Raw genomic sequence first — 16,686 nt, 5'->3', positions numbered from 1 at the left:
TGGCAAAACAACTGTCTTCTACTACTACTACTACTAAGAAACTCAGAAAGAGATAGAGACATCCGCATGCACATATGTCGATGCAGACAACTGGCAAGCATAGACAGACGGGAGGTAGAGAGACAGATTAAAGAGAGGTATATAAATAGATAGACGAGTGATAGGTAGATCAAAGATAGATAGGTAGGTGAACAACCTTCCTCGTAATGCTGTGGATTCCTTCATAGGTCCTTTTTTCTTTGAGACTGCATGCACCTCCAGTCGATCAAGAAAACGAAAAGACAAGATGAAGATAAGAGGGGGAATCCAAGTAGGAGTCGTAGCTGTAGTAGTAGTAGTAGTAGAGGTAGTAGTTGCCACTCTGTCTGTTTCTCTTCTTTTTCTTTCCTTTTGGATTGCTCCTCCTCCTTCTCCTAAGATCGGCGCCCGTGTGTGTCTTTGTTCCTACCCATCTATTTACTCCGATGATAGCCATCTTAAGAAAGGAACGTAAACAAATCAAAGATAGATACATGACTGAGATATAGATAGATACATAGATAGATAGATATATGATAGTAGAGAGATTCAGGAGAGAGGTAGATAGGTAAACTCCCGATGGCATGCTTCTCTCCTTCGCCCTTTTCGTCTATCTCTTATCATGTGTCTCTTGACTATCCGTCGATGTCTTTAGATATGTATGTATATATGTATACATATATATGTAGATACATGTATATGTATGTGTCTATATCTGTAAATCGGTAGAAGTGCAAGTAGGCGATGTCTTCATAACCCCTCCAACGGATAGGAGGAGTACGTGAGGTGACTGAAGTAGTTTGTCGCTACTACTCCTACTCCTACAGCTGTTACTTCCTCTCTCTCATGGCAAGATCACAGAGAAAGAAAGACCGAAATAGGTAGGGGAGAGATAAGAGAGAGGAGATAAGAAAGAGATGAGAGAGAGGTGAGAAAATCTCTCAATTCCTTTTGACGGGGGGTGCAATGAAGGAAAGAAAGACATGCCACACTTCAATTAGTAGTAGGAGAAAAGGTAGAGAGTCGTATGCATCGTAAAGAAAATCCCAGAAAAGAGAGACAGAGACAGAGAGAGATGAAAGAAGAACAGACAAGAGTAACATCTTTGCGCGGTAGGAAGGGGTGCAAGTAAATATCTTGTCCTTTTTCTCTCTTTCTTTCCTTCCTGATCGGCGGTTGATCGAAAGGTACAACAAACCCACACATACTAAGTCATCCATACATACACATATATATATATATATACACATACATATATATATATATATAGATGGAGAGAGGGGGTGGGGAATGAGTCGGGATCTCTTTGTCGTGTTGATGTGAATCTACAGACGCATGTGTATAAAGCCATCTCTTCTCTCTGTAGATGGCGACAGATTCAACCATGTGTGTGTGTATGTATGTATGGCTATCCTCTTTAGCAGTAGGGTGACTACGACTCTAACTAATACTACTAATACTTCTACTTGTAGTATGGCTTTCACTACTACTACTACTGCTATGATGACTCCTCTTCCTGTCTCATTCTTCTTCTTCGAGAAGTCTTCCTAGGAAGTCTTTTCTTTTTTCTTTCACTGTTTCACAACGCAAGGTCAAAGAGAATTAACGGGGTTCCACGGCGGGAATGTGTGTGAAAGAAAACATCGCGAAGTCTTTTAATACGGGAAAATGAGAAGAAAAGAAGAGAAATGAGGAAAGGGGGAGAGAAGAGAAGAGAGAGAGAGATAAGTAGAAAGCGGAAGCGAGATCGATCTATCTCTTTTGTTCTTCTCTCACCTTGTTGAGAATGAAAAAGAAAGAAAGAAAGAGAAAAGGACCACCTAAGAGGGACCGAAGAAAGAAAGGGGAAAAACCACGGCAAGAGGAAGAGGAAAGGAAGCACATATAGATAGATAGAATAAAGATAGATAGATATATATACACCTATGCAGATTAGTTACGTCATATATACCTAAACATACATAGTACAAATAAATGTATATATATATGTGTGTACACCTGTATATGATGTGTATGATGGTATGTACAAGGACAGACAGAAAGTAGAGAGAAAGATAAAGATATACATATATATCTCTATATCCATAATATATGTAGAAGAGAAGCGTCTATGATCGTATATCTCTTGTATGTGTCTTTAGATTCAAGTCGCGACGAGGTCAGGCTTGATGCGTGTCTCTCTCTACGTCGCACGGGTGTCTCGCATCTCCTTCTTCTCTCCTCTGTCTTCAATCCTATCAGCAATGAGATATAGATAGATGGATAGATAGATAAGATCTATACATATAGATAGTTAGATATATAGAGAGACATATATAGTCAGCAGGGCAGCAGGAACAGCCTTATGACTTGTGAGGAGGGTTGCGGTGCCTACGCCTGGAGACTTCCAGTAGTAGGTCATCTTGCTCGTAGGGATTTCAGCAACAGTAGTAGTAGTAGACACGCATGCAGTAAAAAAGATGGAAACAGGACACTCTTTTCATCGAGCTAGATAGATAGACAGGTAGGTAGCTAGCTAGCTAGCCCCATCGACAGGTCATGCATGCCTCCACCCAGATACATGTAAGACACCAACCAGCATCTGTCTAATCTTCTTTTTCTTTCCTTCTCTCTTTCTTCTTCTTGTTGTTCCCCTCTTATTCTTCTCTTTCTTTCGTCTTTTCTGTCGACCCATCCACTATCTCTCAACTGCCGATCTCTCCTTTATCTCTCTATCTATCTATCTCTCTATTCTCCCTCTCTCTCCATCTTTTTGAATATAGACCTTTGAACCATCGTCTTCCTTTTTCTTTGTTGTTTAGCTAGCTGGGTAGCTAGTTAGCTAGCCGCCCCATCCAGAGTTTCCCCAGTTGATCTTAGCTTTTGAGAAGTCCATTTCTGGGTGTTGCTTCTTAAATCTTTCGAGTAACTCCGCTTGCTTCTGTTGATCACTCGTGGGGAGACCCGCCGCCTTTTGTCTTTGGTCGTACATCATCTTCTCCACCGTCGATCGCGTCTCCGCATCCAAATCGCTCAACTTCGAATTCTGCCCACAGAGAAAGGAGGAGAGGAGAAAATAGAGGAAAGAGATGAGAGAGAAAGAAACAACGGAAGACAATGAGAAGTCTTTCGTGAAAAGAAGATAGATAGGTAGATAGACAGATGAATAGACTGGAGAGAGTTACATAGATTGATATCTAGATAGAGAAGAAATGATATGAAGCGCGGTCTTCCCGCATGCAGAAGGAAAATAAACGAAAGTAGAAGAAGAAGACCTTGGTAACGTGTACGCTTTGAGTCTCCCTGAGGTGAATAGATGAAGACGGCTGGTGTACGTACACTCCAGTCGTAGAGAGCTCAAGGCAGCCCTCCTGTATATATACCCTCAATGTATACGCACCATCTATACAGATATGTGTATTGATAGATTCGTGTCTGAATTTGTATATATGTATATATCCGTCCATAGTGGCATTTGGTTAGACACCTCGGTACATAAACACATATACACATATATGTATACAGATAGATTGCTACAGAGGCTCTAGTTCAAGTTAGATGAGGAGGAAAGAAGTATCTACTTGAAGAAAGGAAAGAGAAGAAGGAGTGAACGAATGAAAGAAAGAAAGAAAGGTCATTTACTCTATTGCAGGGGCCTAGAAACCTTTCTCTCTTGCTTTCTCCATGAAATACACTACAGCCACAGAGAAGGATATTCTTCTTCTCCTCTTCATCTCTTTCATTCTTTCTTGTATCGCTTCCTTTCTTGGCTCGTTCCTTCTCTCTTTCTTTTGTTCAGTTGACTCTCGCTAATTCAGGTGTGCATACGTGTTTTGATTCAGGTGTCTGTACACCTCCCATGCAAGCATACCTCCGGTACGATCTTTTTCGTGTCGATTTCTGGATCTCCCTGGATGACGCAAGACCACCACCTCATTTGATCGACTTTCTCTAGATTCACGTGAATTACTCGGTTATCCTCCAACGTCCACATGCAGTCATCTGCCTTTACTCTCATGTGAAGCTTCCCATCTAATACAGATTGGAGAAAGAAAGAAGAAAGAGACAAGATAAGAGAGAGAGAGAGAAAGAAACAAAGAGATAAGAAAGAACGGAGAAAAGAGAGAGATAGAAAGAAGTGAAAGGCGAAGGAGGGAGGGAGAGAAGGAAAGAAAGAGAGAGAGAGAGAAGAGGTATCTCTATGTTTGCTGTCTACTACATGGGAGAGACACATCATAAGCCATCGAAGGCCTAGATAGGTGAGAGAGACTACAGGTCGGCCCCTTTCCTACCTACCTATCGAAGGGGAAAGGCACATCACATGAAATAAGATAAAGAAAGAAAGAAAGAAAGAGGAAACCTACAAGGTGCGTCGATCGATATTCACATAAAAGTGGCATAGGGATAGACAGACTGAAGACACAAAGACTGAAGATAGATAGACTAAGGGCAAATGCATAGATCAAAGATAGATAGAGAGATAGATAGATAAATTAACGATAAGATAGAGAGAGATAGAAGTGTTTTACTTTTTTGATGTACCCATGGCAGGTGTATTTTGTCCTTTCAATCCGACGCGCAGAGTTTGGGCTGCTATTTTGACGTCACACTGAGAAGCCTTCGTGCCAGGAGGGACGTGAACGTACACGTCAACTGTCCCTAACGTCTGAGTCCAGGTGTATCTACACCCAAGCAGGCAGACAGAGAGAGAAAGAACAAGAGAGAGAAGATCAGCGATAAGAGAGAAAGAAGAGAGAAAGGCTTTCCGAAAGAAATAGCTTATCTTTTCTTTCTTAAGGAATGAGAAAATATAGAGTGAAGGGATAGAAGACAGAAGCTACAGGCTCTTTAGGTTGTATAAAGAGAGATGATAAAGGTATAGATTTAAATAGACAGATAGAATGTATATGAGAGATCACTAAGAGGTGAAGGCGATAGATGCGTACTTCTTCTGAGATATTGGTATCTACCCTCAAGTATCTATACAAAAAGAGAAGGAAAGAAAGAGAGATAGAAAAGATCAAAGAAATAGACATGTAGAAGAAGAGACATATGTGTATGCCTACATGTGGAGCGCTATGGTCGGCTTAGATAGGAAGCACCGCCGCCCAACAGATTAAGAGAAATTCCTAGAATGAGAGGGAGTGTATGTACACGTGAGGCGAACAAACTAGAGAGCGGTCATGGAGATCCTCTACCCCTCTCCTCGTACCTGCCAGTTGACATAGGTACCAGACATAAAGATCACACATAGAGATAGATCAACAGACATAGATATAGATCTATCTATATAGATATCTCTATATCTATATCGTCTGCTGCTAGGAAGTCCAAAACGTTGAAAGAAAGCACAAAACAGAGACACGTACAATACGGGAAATGAAAGAAAGAAAGAGCGAAAGAGAAAGAGTAAGAAAGAAAGAAAGAGTGAGACAGAAGCAAGCGTTTGTAAGCAGAAGGAGAGCACAAGAACCTTCATTGCTCTATTGTGAAGATCTTTCTATGGATATCTAGGTCCTCACTAAATGAGAAACGAGAGACCAGGAAGAAGAAGGAAGACACTCGTGAAAGAGATTTACATGAAGAGAGAGAAGGTGTGGCTTTTCATACTTGTCTGTTTTGCCTCCATTGCCTTCAGGTGGTAGTTGTTCATCTTCTTCCTCCTCCTCGTCATCGTCCTCTTCTCCTTGTTCTCCGTCTTTCTTACTTTTCTTTTTCTTCTCTCCTTTAGAAGAAGACGAAGAAGTACCTGAGGTAGAAGCAGAGGAAGAAGCCGAACCTCCCGCGGGGGTACTGGTAGAAGAAGAAGATGGACATGCGGCTGTGCCTGCGTCTCGATGACTGTACATTCTCTCTTCTTCTTCAGTTAATTCTTCTATCTTATTAACTCCGATCGCACTCGCAGCGGGTGTAGTGACAGTGGAAGAAGAGGAAGAGGTCTTTTGCGTTTTCATTTCTCTTTGCTCTTTCTTCTTCTTTTCTGCGGCTTCAGCTTCTCTTTCCCTTTGTTTCTTTCGTTCAAGTTCTTTCTGTTGCTGAGCTCGGCGCCAGCCTTCTTCAAAGACTTTATCCATGATCCCTCGACAATCCGATTTATCAACGGAATAGAAGTCCGTTTTTCTTTGGAGGAAGCCGAAGAAGTAACCGAAGAGACCATCGATACCTCCTGCTTGCTGAGCGATCGTCGTAAAGAGACCATCGAAGCGAGGATCGCTCATCGCTTCTTCTAAAGGAGTCGGTGAAGACATGGTGGCTCTGAGAGAAAGGACGATGAGAGTAAAACAAGAAATCCAAGGTGAAAATGAAGAGGAGAAAGAATGGAGAAAAAGGAGAAAGAGGAAAGAATCAAAGGAGTAGAGACCCGGGAAGAAGGAACAGGAAAAGATGACAGAGAAAGACGAAAAAGAAGAGAAAGAGAAAAGAGTCAGTCGGTCAACTGAAAGAAGAGAAAGAGGGGAAAAATCTCGTTTTGAGTGGTGGTCGATGGGATGGATGTGACGGATAGAGGCGAGGGAAAATCTTTCTGACTCGTGTGTTCCAAAGAAAGTGATGGTCTTGGTTAAGTTAGAGGAGAGTTGTTTGATGGAGAGGGAGAGATAGAGCGAGAGAGAGATAGAGAGAAAAGAAGGAAGATGTGCGTGGTCGCGCGTGAAGTTGAGTCGGATTGCTGCATGCATGAATAGGGAAGAAAACAGGTAGGGAAAGGGAGCTCTCCTTTATCTTATCGCACGACTGAGAGAAGGTTTCACAGAGAAGACGAGAGAAACAAGATGGGACCTAAGATGGATTACGTGAATTCGTAAGATGAGAAGTAGTGGAAGGGGAGAGAAAGATTGAGAGAAGAAAGAAGGAGAAATCTATTCTTCCTTCGTCCCCCGCGGCGGGGAGAGAAAGACACACCTCGTACGCGCACGCACACTTCAGCATTGGCAGCAGCGGCGCCCGCTTTACGAAGGCCACGACTCATCATGATAAGTTTATACGTTCTTTCCATCTGAAGATATAGAAGCGAAGAAATCAAAAAAGAAAGAAAGAATTTTGTAGATATGCAACGAAGGGTGTCGAGGGAAACCAAAAGGGGAGAAGGACTTTCCGCCCTCACAATAATTCTACAGCATCCGTATTCGTGTTTATACACCGCCACCTTGGATAGGTTATTGTACCGCATCGGAGTTAACTAGCTAGGCGTGTCTAGTTTGCCGGCTGCTGTACAGCAGAAGGACTTCTTCAGCGGCTGATTGAAGAAAGTGCATTGTTTGGGTGTGTTCGTGCTCTTGCCGACGGCTTTCTGACGGGTGAAATCTTTCGGTCCGGACAACAACTGGATACAAGCTAACCGAAAAGCTGCGGTGTCTGCACAGTCACTACGCTGTTACATAAAGGTGCCTAGAAATAGCCTTGCTTGTTTAGTAGAGACCAAGTCACACCAGTAGCAGCGGCAGCGGCGCCTCGTATCGTCGCGGTGTGGCCGAGACAGGGACAATGGATGAGGATGGAAGGAGAGAGAGGCAGGATACTATATGCATAATATTGGTATAGGTCTTGTGTCTATGTCAGAACGGCACAAACGATGAGCCTGAGACAACAACTGAATGCAAAGAAGAGAAGAGCTGCAACATGGCTTGTTGGCTCTACAAGGTCGACAAACTCGTTCTTGCGAAGACACACGACCATTGTGAACAAGCCTTGTCCTGATAGCAGGACAAACAATGAAGCATAGTGGATCTGCCCGAAAGCACTGACAGTTTCCATGTTAACTTAAGGAAGTTGTTTGTGCTTCGTGGCAACCGCAAAAGACTGATTCGTCAGGTCACCACCACTCTCTTGCAGATGCTCCTAGTCGAGACACACCTAACCATTCTTACGAGTCCTCTCATGCCGCTACCGCTACCTAAGTTTCTAACATGCCCGGGCAAAGCCAAACGAATGGCCCGCTCTCCTCCTAGTGATTCTCTTTGTTGTCCCTTGGGAAAACATGCGCTGACCGAGCTAATTGTCAACCACTAGAGCTAGAACGGCGCTTTTCTTAGTGAGTTCTCTTTACCTTCAGGTGGCAACCGTTCATGTCGGTAGCCCCTAAAAGACACCTTCCCTCGCTCTCCCAAAGAGAGCACAGTGAAGAATTAGAGAGGAGCTCCTGGCAGAAAGATTTCTAAAGAACTGTGAAGCTACTACTTTCTTCAGAGTTTGTCGGCAACAACCAAACCTCCTTCCCGACGACTCACACAAGACAAGATACCTCGAAGTCATTTCTAAAACACGAAAGACAAAGGGAGAATGAAAATTTCCAATCATCTTAACAAGGAGAGGGCCACTTAATCCTATCACGAGAGATTGGGAGCAGCTCGTATTTCCACACAACAGCCAAGAATGGAGTCAAACGAGTGGTTCGTGAGCTAGGAAAGAGAGAACCTGTCAATCCTTCTTCTAACAATTACCTGCTGAAGCGTTTCATTCACCCTTCTTGCCTTTCTCTTTTCAAGCTTGCTCTTTATTTCACTTCTGTGCTTTGGCATGAACCACACGGGCGCCCTGACCATGCGAGACACCTCCTTTCGTCGTTGTCGCATGTTCGTTTCCAGGAGTAGAACTTTGACGAGACTTCACAAAGTGATGCCCATGAGTCTGATGTCCATGCCCGCCGGGATGAGCTTGTCCTGCGCTCCCTGCTGTTGTTCCTCCGCCGGTGTGACTTGTGCTACTACTGCTACTACCAGAGGCTGGCCGATGGTGGTGTGTAGCAGCGGCCGCCGAAGAGCCGTGCGTTGATTTGGTTTCTTGAGCTTGCTTTTGAAGTTCTATCTTTATGACGTGTGTCAGGACACTAGGGACGAGATCGCAAACGTCTTTGCAGACTTGCTCAATCTCATCTCCTGGGGCTGCTTCACATACCGCGTATCTAAGTGCCTCGCCAAGAAGGCGGATACCAAAGCTTTCCGTCTCATGCTTTTCATCAGGATGAGGGAGACTAGCTGTGTTTATAGTCTGACTTTGTGTTGTTTCTTTTTCTTTTTCCCCGCTATCATTCTTAGGAATCTTTCCACTTCGAACACCTTCCTTTCCTTTGCTTATCAACGGAGCAGTATTACTATGCTGAAGCGGCGTCGCAGCTGCCGGGACAGCCTCGGGCGACACTTTTGTGTTTGTCCGAGAGAAACTCGCACTTTGTCGACGTAACAGATCCTTCTGTTTGTGTTGTTCAAGAATTTCTTTGACACTTTTAAACTCCGTAGTCGATTGAGAAGAGGTAGCCCCTTCTGGCGTCGGATTCTCAGCCGCTGGCCCGAGGAGAGATCCTTCATTAGGGTTGTTGTGCGAGTTGTCTTGGGTTGATTGGTCTTCCTTTGCAGTTTTCTTCTCGTGGAGAGAATCGCCTTTTTCTTGATCTAAAGAACTCCCCTCTTGAGCGTGAGAAGTATCTCCCTGAAACTTGCTCTCCTCACACAGCGCACGGATAGTTTTAGCTATCAGATCGGCCAGTCCTCTGACACGACTTGGAGGGGACGCTCCTAATCCATCACATACACACGCGGCGAATATCTGCATCCCTTCCTCTTCATTCCCTTCACCAGGGCATTCTTTCTTTTCTGAAGAGAAGAAAACACACATAACAGAAGTATCAAACCCCAGGCGATGATCAAGAAATCTTCTTACCCAGCCGCTTCTCAGAAAACTTTGACACGGCTTAACACGAGATGGTGTCTTAGCTTGAAGTTCTTGTGTGGCGAGATGCACGTAAGAGAGAGAGTACGCTCAAATTAACAAGCCATCTTGGGAGAACATTCTACATACCGAAAACACTTCAGCTTCTTTAAAGACCCCTGAGACCTCGCCGCAAAGAAGCTGAGGCGACCAATTTGTAGTGGTGTCACTAGGATGTACGAGCCCGCGAAACCCTATAGAAAAGATATCTACCTCGAAGAGCACGGAAAGCTTGCAATCGAAACGGACCGGAGCATTGGGAAAAGAGGTCTCGAGTCAGCGGCTTCAGTTCCGACAAACGAAAAAAGAGATGCACGGTCTCCCTAATTAATCCCAAAGGGGGAGAAGGAATCATTTAGACAGCAGTCTCTTGGAACAACGTAGACACTTCAAAATCTGTCGCCGTCGCAGATAAACTCATCGTCGAACTCCATTAAGCATCTGGTCATCCTATGAGAGACTAGTTCTTCGCACTCAGGTGACCCAGGTGATTCTAATTTCTTTTACAGTGAATGAAAAACAAGTAAGAGGTGAATAGAACGGTTTTTCTTACCTTTCAAAAGCTTTGAGAAGACAGCCGCCATGAGTGGAGAGCCATGATTCCTGAGAAACCTTTTCAAGAGTGCGTATTGCCGTTCACTGGCCTCAGCTGCCATGCTACCTGATTTCGTTTTTCGATTGTTTGCTTTTGATGAGACATTTGTAGACCCCCGAGATGCTCCGCTTGCCGGAATGGCATGTTGAATTGAGGAGTTGCTACCTCCCCCTCGAGGACTGATGGTAGGTGATACATCTTCAGGTGGGCGGAGTGTGCTGCACAAGGCAGTGACAACTAGGCGTTCTAACAGTTTCTTTCCTTCTTCTGTGCCTCCGACTAGTAAGTCGAGAATCTTATCTCGATGTCGATCTAAAAGAATCCGGCATGTACGCTGGGACAATCGACTTTGTGAAACCCGCCTTTGTAACGTAGGAGGGTGATGCTGATGCTGTTGTGGACCGGTAGCAACACCGCTAGTAGCTGGGCTAGATACCCCTCCTGATTTGCCTGGTTTTCTCCCGTGCAACTTCGGATGTGGTTGATGTTTTTGAGGACCCTGTAAGCTCGCTCTTGAGCTCTGCCTAGAATGTTCTGGGTTATTACCCCCTGACGATGAGTCACCTGCTGTCTCTGGCTTCGCGGCATGGTCACCTCCGTCGGGATGCCCTTCAGGAGTGATACCAGCCGCTGGAGAATGATCTTCTTGTTGATGTGTTTGTTGCTCGTCTTCACCTGACGGTGGTGGTCTTTTCTCACTCTCATGTTGTGCATGGCTTTCCGCTTGAGGTTCATGATGAGACTCTTTTTCTTCTTTGCCCGATGTGACTTGTGCTTCTTGCTGTTGATTTTCTTCCAAAACACGAGACCGATCATCACCCGAGGGCTTTGTCAGTGAGGAAGTCGATTCATTCTTATCTTTCACATCTTTATGAGATGCAGAAACTTGGTCTTTCTCCTCGGCAGCTTTAGGATTTCCAGTCTCCCCAGACTCTCCTCCACCGGGGACGAGTGAACCCGGTGACGAGGTGGTTGCATCATCTGCTGAATCTCCCCCCATGGTTTTTTACACTATCCAAAGCGCTATGAAGAGACGAAAGTATCTTGCCTAGAATCTTGAAGAAGAGGCACTTAGATCTGCCACACACAAGCTTCTCTCTAAGCAAGAACACCTGAGGGTGCTGCCTTTGAATCTGCCGGAGCCAAAAAGTAGAGCTGTGTGGTTTAGCCTCACAGACAGAACAGAAGCAACCCTAACCGGAGTGTCTTTCTTCAAGCAACGCCTTTCAACGGGACAGCAGCTGTCAATACAACTACGCAAGAGAGAAAAGCACTTAAAGAAGAAGTAGGTTTTTGGGACACCTAGGAACGCCGATTGTCTTTACTGTCAGTTCGAATGCCATGACGCAGGGGGATCGCAATGGACCTGTGTTTTTCTTCTTTTTTCTGCAACTAAAACGAAGTTTCTTTCTAAGAACATCTCTCCCGTACACAGAGATGACTCCAACTCGAAAGAAAAAGACACATAAGAAACGATGAATCCAAGTTTGTAGCTGATGTCTGTGGGAAGACGATCTTCACTGACAACAGTCGGAGAAACACGACAGTGACGCCAAGAGAGGAGAGAAAAACACAGATGTGAGGGATGGATAGATACGTAGATAACCAGCTCAGGCAGACAAAGACAAGATGAAAAAGCCAAACATGACAGCGTGGTAGAGAACAGATAAGAATGACAACAGGAGCTTAGAACGCCAGAGAAGGAAGATATCAACAGATCTGATCGAAGCGAAAGCCCATGTGTCTCCGCGGAGCAGGAAGACTTTCAAAAGTGTGTGTATGCACCGCCGTCAGTTATCACCTCAAGGTTCATAGCCGTCCTTTTTCTTGCAAACTCTCTTCGTCTCCGGTGAAGACGTGCCTTTTCGTTCATAAGGAAGGAGGAGCCGACAAACAGGGCGGTAAGACAGCTCGACCGAAACAAGACAGCTTAAGTGAAAAAGACTTTACCGGCGAAAGATTGCTACCGCAGACGTGTAGCTCTTCTTTCAAAAAGAGGAGCGACATATCCTCCACGATCACCATGAACCTTCACGATCGACTTATACAATCTTCCCGTTTGCCTTCAACTTCCCTCGTCAGTGTCAACAGTGGATAAGTGCAATGTTTTTTGCTTTTTGGCCGGGTGGTAGGAAAAAAGGACTTTTGAAGATATTTGATCGAGATCAGATCAGCGCAACGCTTCTTGCGGAGGACCGACAAGGAGATCAACGATCTGAATCTTCCTGTCTGTCGCTGTGTTGTCTGCTTGGACACGGGAAGTAGAGAAGAAGGATAAAGAAATGGAGCAGAAAAAAGAGAAGCAACTCGGAATTCTAGCATTCTTTCTCGACATCTGTGTAAGGTGTCTGAAGAAACAGAAGAAAGACAAGGAGAGTAACACACCGAGAACGTACTTTTTCTCCTCTTCATGTGACAGCATGGGCAACCACAGAATACCACAAGCCAAACGAATGACTAGGAGGCTACAGCTAGCGTCTTCTTTACAACTTCACTCTGAGGCATTCTCTGAAGATGTTTCTGGGGCGACTTACTTCAAAGACACTCCTCGAGAATGAAAGCTTCCCTGTATAGATCTATGTATGGATAGCTTTGACACCTATGCTCCTTAGATAATCGAAATAACACCTCTTTCTTTACAGTCTCTTTCTTCTCCTCCTAATAGTGTGGTCACGATGAAAGATTAACTACGTATAGCACGTGCTAGGACTCTAAAGTTGCTATTTCTATTAGACAGAAGATATGAAGTAAGGGAAAGGAAAGGGACACAGATCTATTGTAGAGAGAGAGAAAAAAAAGAAGAAACAGGAGGAGAAGAAGACGTGGAAGTCATTACAGCTTAGAACATCCAAACATTCTCTCGACCAAAGAGGAAAAGAATGGTTTCTCCTTCCTAGGAATCTGTGCTGAGGCGTCGAGCCTCTCAAAAGAAAGAGACGGGAGAAAAGAAGACTACAAAGTTCACTTCTTCCTCTGCTGAAAGTAAAGCGCTAACGCAAAACGAGAAGATTGATCAGGTAGAGAGCAAAAGGCATAGTTAAGCTCTCTTCTCTGGCGAGAACATCCTTCACTTCTCAGCCTTCCAAATTTCCTCAGCTTCTACTAGACAAACAAGGAGACCAGATCACCCTTTACACAGTATCAGAGAACTCTCTCTATATGTGCATGGGATAGATATATGTATAGAGACGTTTATTCTGTACAGATCTCTAGAGTTCCATTCATCTCCAATCCAGCTAGGAATAAACAGACAATTCGCGATACAGACGTTCAGTTTTCTAGGCATATACTGAGAGAGGGATCTAGGTGCTCATACATATAGATGCATATACACACATGTTTACATACGTATATGCATGCATGAGAGAGAGAGAGAATATTGATTCGTCGAGCCGAAGATACAATTTATGTCGCATACATAAGATCAGCGAGAAGGGATCGTTACTTGTAAGATAAGAAGGTGTGTATCATTGTGAAGAGAGAAAGGCAGGCTTGGCTTGCAGAAGAATTTTATCTTCAACTGCCCTTCTGCGAGAGGAGAGTTTGTCTCACCTGAGAATTCTGCTTGAGGGAGTCTGTCTAATTTCTCCCTCAATGTAAGACATGCGTAAGATATCGAGTGGATAGGATATAGAAGGACTTCGTATATATACAGATAGATGCATGCACGCATGCATGCGAAGGCTCAATAGTAGATGCACAGGCACGGAACAAGACATTCCTTCTTTCTTTCTTTTCTCTCTTTCCTTCTCTCCTTCCTTTCCCCTTTCTTTCTTGCTTTTCACCTTTCTTCCTTTCTTGGACGTATCTAGTGCAAGTCTTCCGTCTATCCTGAATGGAACAGCCTTACAGTCTCTCGAAAAAGAAGGCCCTTTTCTTCTTGTAGAGAAATCTCCCCTGCCCTGTCTTTACTTTTTCTGTCCTTTTGTTTCTTCTCCGCCTCCTCGCCGTCATGATGAAGAGGAAAAGAAGGGAGAGAGAGAAAAAGAGATATGTAGTCATCCGTTCTTGATCTCTCCTTATCTCTATGAGGAAGAAGAAAGAGAAGCGAAATCTCTCTTTCACTTCTTTCACTGGAGATTCTGCTTTGAACGAGTAGTCTAAAGCGTGAGGTAGAAGAAGAAAGAGAAGTCTCTCTAAGCTTCTTCTTCTCTTTGCACCATCCGTGACGGACGGCCTATCAAGAGAGGAAGAAGCCTTTCATTCTCTTTCTTCTTCTTTTCCTTCTTCCTACGTCTTTTTCTGCTTCATCTTCACTGGAGATTCGCGAGAAATTAAAAGCCGCCTATATATGTATGTTTTCTTCTTGCATGTCTTTGCTTTGGTACTCTTCTTCTTCTCTTCTCTTCCCGTCTTTCTTCCTTTCTTTCGGCATCTCCCAGTAGGTTCTTCTCTTCAAGGCTACTGTCTTAGTAAGAGGAGAAAGAAGTGTGAAGAGCTAAAGAAGAGATAGAGAGCAATGCATGCTTTCTTCTTGTGTGTTGGATGAAGTTCTCGAGGTACGCAGAAACGAAGAATAAAGAAGATCACGTTTTGAATGAGTCCATTTGTGTAGAGGAAAATGACCAAGATAAAGAATCTTGTTTTGAAAGAGAATTCAAGAACTTCACTCCTTCTTTCCTACATCCTTCCGGGTGTACATACACCTCTGTCCGAAGAAGAAGTAGATGTGGTCGTCGGGTGTATGTACACCTATGAATGATAGCAACGTATAGACAGGAAGATACATAGATAGATAACGATCGACAGGCACATGGATGAATAGTGATACATATTTAGATTAATGGCTAGCTCGTTGGCTATTGCATATAGAGATAGAACTTGTTCTCTTTTCAGAAGGGCGGGGATAATGAAGAGAGAAAGAAAGAGAGGTCGATATCGAGTCATTTGAAAGGAAAGATGGAGAGAAGAAGAAAAAGTGCATCTTCCTTCTTCTCTCTTCTTCTTCTCTTTCCTCCTCCTTCTAGTCTTTCCCTCAACATCTTTCCTTTTTATTCTTTTTCACGGCAAAAGCCAGACAAAAGAAATCTATCTCACCTGTTGTTGCCACCTTTTAAATCTACACAGAGCTCAAGTTCAGTAAGAGGAAGTAAAAGAAACAGAAGAACCCTATCAACGACAGACGTCTCTCTTCCTCTTTCTCTTCCCTCTTCTTCTTTTACATCCTCTTCCTCGTTACGACAAACCTTATTTTCTTCATCTCCTCCTCCTTCTCTCTTTTCTTCTCCCTTTCTTTCTTCTTCTTCCTCTTTGCTTCTAAGTCCACGCAGGAACTCTTTATCTTCTCATAATCCTGCAAGATACACTCCATCCCGTCTCTCCCCATGTCGCTCTCTCTGGCACTCTCTTCTCTCTTCTTCTTCTTCTTCTCTTCAATCGATCACTTCGTCTCTCCTTCCTAGCTTCTCTCCATCTTCTTCTTCTTCTCCTTCTGACCTTGATCTCCCTCCCTATCCTTCTTCCTCTTCTTCTTCTTCGTCTCGGCAAGAACGCTCCTCCTCTTCTCCTTCCTCTTCAGCTCTTACACATCATGAGCGTCGCGTCATAGCCGCCTGCGCTTCAGAATATTTTCAGGTCGTCAGAGACGTCCAGTTCTATCAAGATTTCATTCCTTGGTGTCAGGTAAAGAAAAGAAAGAAGAGAGAGGACGAAGTTGAGACAGATCAAGAAGAGAAGAAAGGGGGGAGAGGAACAAGAAAAGAGAAAGAAGAAGGACAGAAAGACAGCTTAAGAAGAAAAGAGAAAGGAAGAGAGAAAGAAGAAAGGTGACTCGTGACACCTGAAGGTCTTGGAGTTGGTACTGCTCTTTCATGAGAATCCAATCTTCAGTAATCTCCTCTCTCTCTCTCTATCTATCTCTCTCTCGTCTACAGTCTTTGTCTGTATCTATCTGTACATGTATAGGTATTTATGTGTACGTTGAATATGTACGTATACATATATACATGTGTATGTATAGCAATAGGAAGGGAGAGGCAGTCCGACTCTGGCTAAGGCGGGTACATGGACAGCTCGTCTGCTTACAGACTTCTTTCGTTCCTTCTCACTCCTTCTTTCTCTTCCTCTTTTCTGTCTTTTTCTCTCCTGCTGACCTACAGCTTCATAGACAGGCACCAGGCGTCTTCACACCCCTTTAACGGGCTCATATCACGAGCTAAGCTCTTCTGTCTATCTTCGATCAGACTCCGCAATACATCCTGTCGTCTGTACATACATCTATCTACACATAGACGTGTCCACGTAAATATACATACATATGTATATATATATATATACATATGTATAGAGCTATACATATATACACATGTGTCTGCGTGTATATCTACGTATATATATATATATATCTGTACAGGCATATACACTGAGGTAAGGAAATGCAGAGGTGTGGTGAT

The 16,686-nt window shown here is 43.9% G+C and overlaps 5 protein-coding genes across 5 annotated transcripts; 3 read left to right on the top strand and 2 right to left on the bottom strand.

Moving 5' to 3' along the window:
• The first annotated feature begins 14 nt into the window (after positions 1-14).
• On the top strand, positions 15-1,240 carry CSUI_008942 (uncharacterized protein). Its single transcript, XM_068069061.1, has one exon. It carries the CDS (start codon positions 287-289, stop codon positions 491-493), a length of 207 nt encoding a protein of 68 aa, XP_067918966.1. The 5' UTR covers positions 15-286; the 3' UTR covers positions 494-1,240.
• A 63-nt stretch (positions 1,241-1,303) lies between these two features.
• On the bottom strand, positions 1,304-6,847 carry CSUI_008940 (nuclear movement domain-containing). The gene is made up of 4 exons (XM_068069059.1): positions 5,608-6,847; positions 4,540-4,679; positions 3,869-4,029; positions 1,304-3,043 (listed from the first exon to the last, which is right to left on the bottom strand). The coding sequence occupies exons 1-4, from the start codon at positions 6,672-6,674 to the stop codon at positions 2,840-2,842; spliced, it is 1,572 nt and encodes a 523-aa protein (XP_067918964.1). The 5' UTR covers positions 6,675-6,847; the 3' UTR covers positions 1,304-2,839.
• CSUI_008941 (uncharacterized protein) lies at positions 3,797-5,838 on the top strand (the record flags this gene model as incomplete). The annotated part of the gene is made up of 2 exons (XM_068069060.1): positions 3,797-3,815; positions 5,636-5,838. Coding segments are annotated over 2 exons (222 nt in total), but the record flags the coding sequence as incomplete, so codon positions are not given.
• A 1,289-nt stretch (positions 6,848-8,136) lies between the features above and the next one.
• CSUI_008939 (uncharacterized protein) lies at positions 8,137-12,323 on the bottom strand. Its single transcript, XM_068069058.1, has 2 exons — positions 10,253-12,323; positions 8,137-9,584 (listed from the first exon to the last, which is right to left on the bottom strand). The coding sequence occupies exons 1-2, from the start codon at positions 11,292-11,294 to the stop codon at positions 8,494-8,496; spliced, it is 2,133 nt and encodes a 710-aa protein (XP_067918963.1). The 5' UTR covers positions 11,295-12,323; the 3' UTR covers positions 8,137-8,493.
• A 1,722-nt stretch (positions 12,324-14,045) lies between these two features.
• On the top strand, positions 14,046-16,305 carry CSUI_008938 (uncharacterized protein). The gene has a single exon (XM_068069057.1). The coding sequence runs from the start codon at positions 15,194-15,196 to the stop codon at positions 16,061-16,063; it is 870 nt and encodes a 289-aa protein (XP_067918962.1). The 5' UTR covers positions 14,046-15,193; the 3' UTR covers positions 16,064-16,305.
• Positions 16,306-16,686: the final 381 nt, after the last annotated feature.

This window comes from Cystoisospora suis (genome assembly GCF_002600585.1).
Source record: "Cystoisospora suis strain Wien I chromosome Unknown contig_5156, whole genome shotgun sequence".
NCBI lineage: Eukaryota > Apicomplexa > Conoidasida > Eucoccidiorida > Sarcocystidae > Cystoisospora > Cystoisospora suis.
This window is presented reverse-complemented; position numbering and strand designations above follow the sequence as displayed.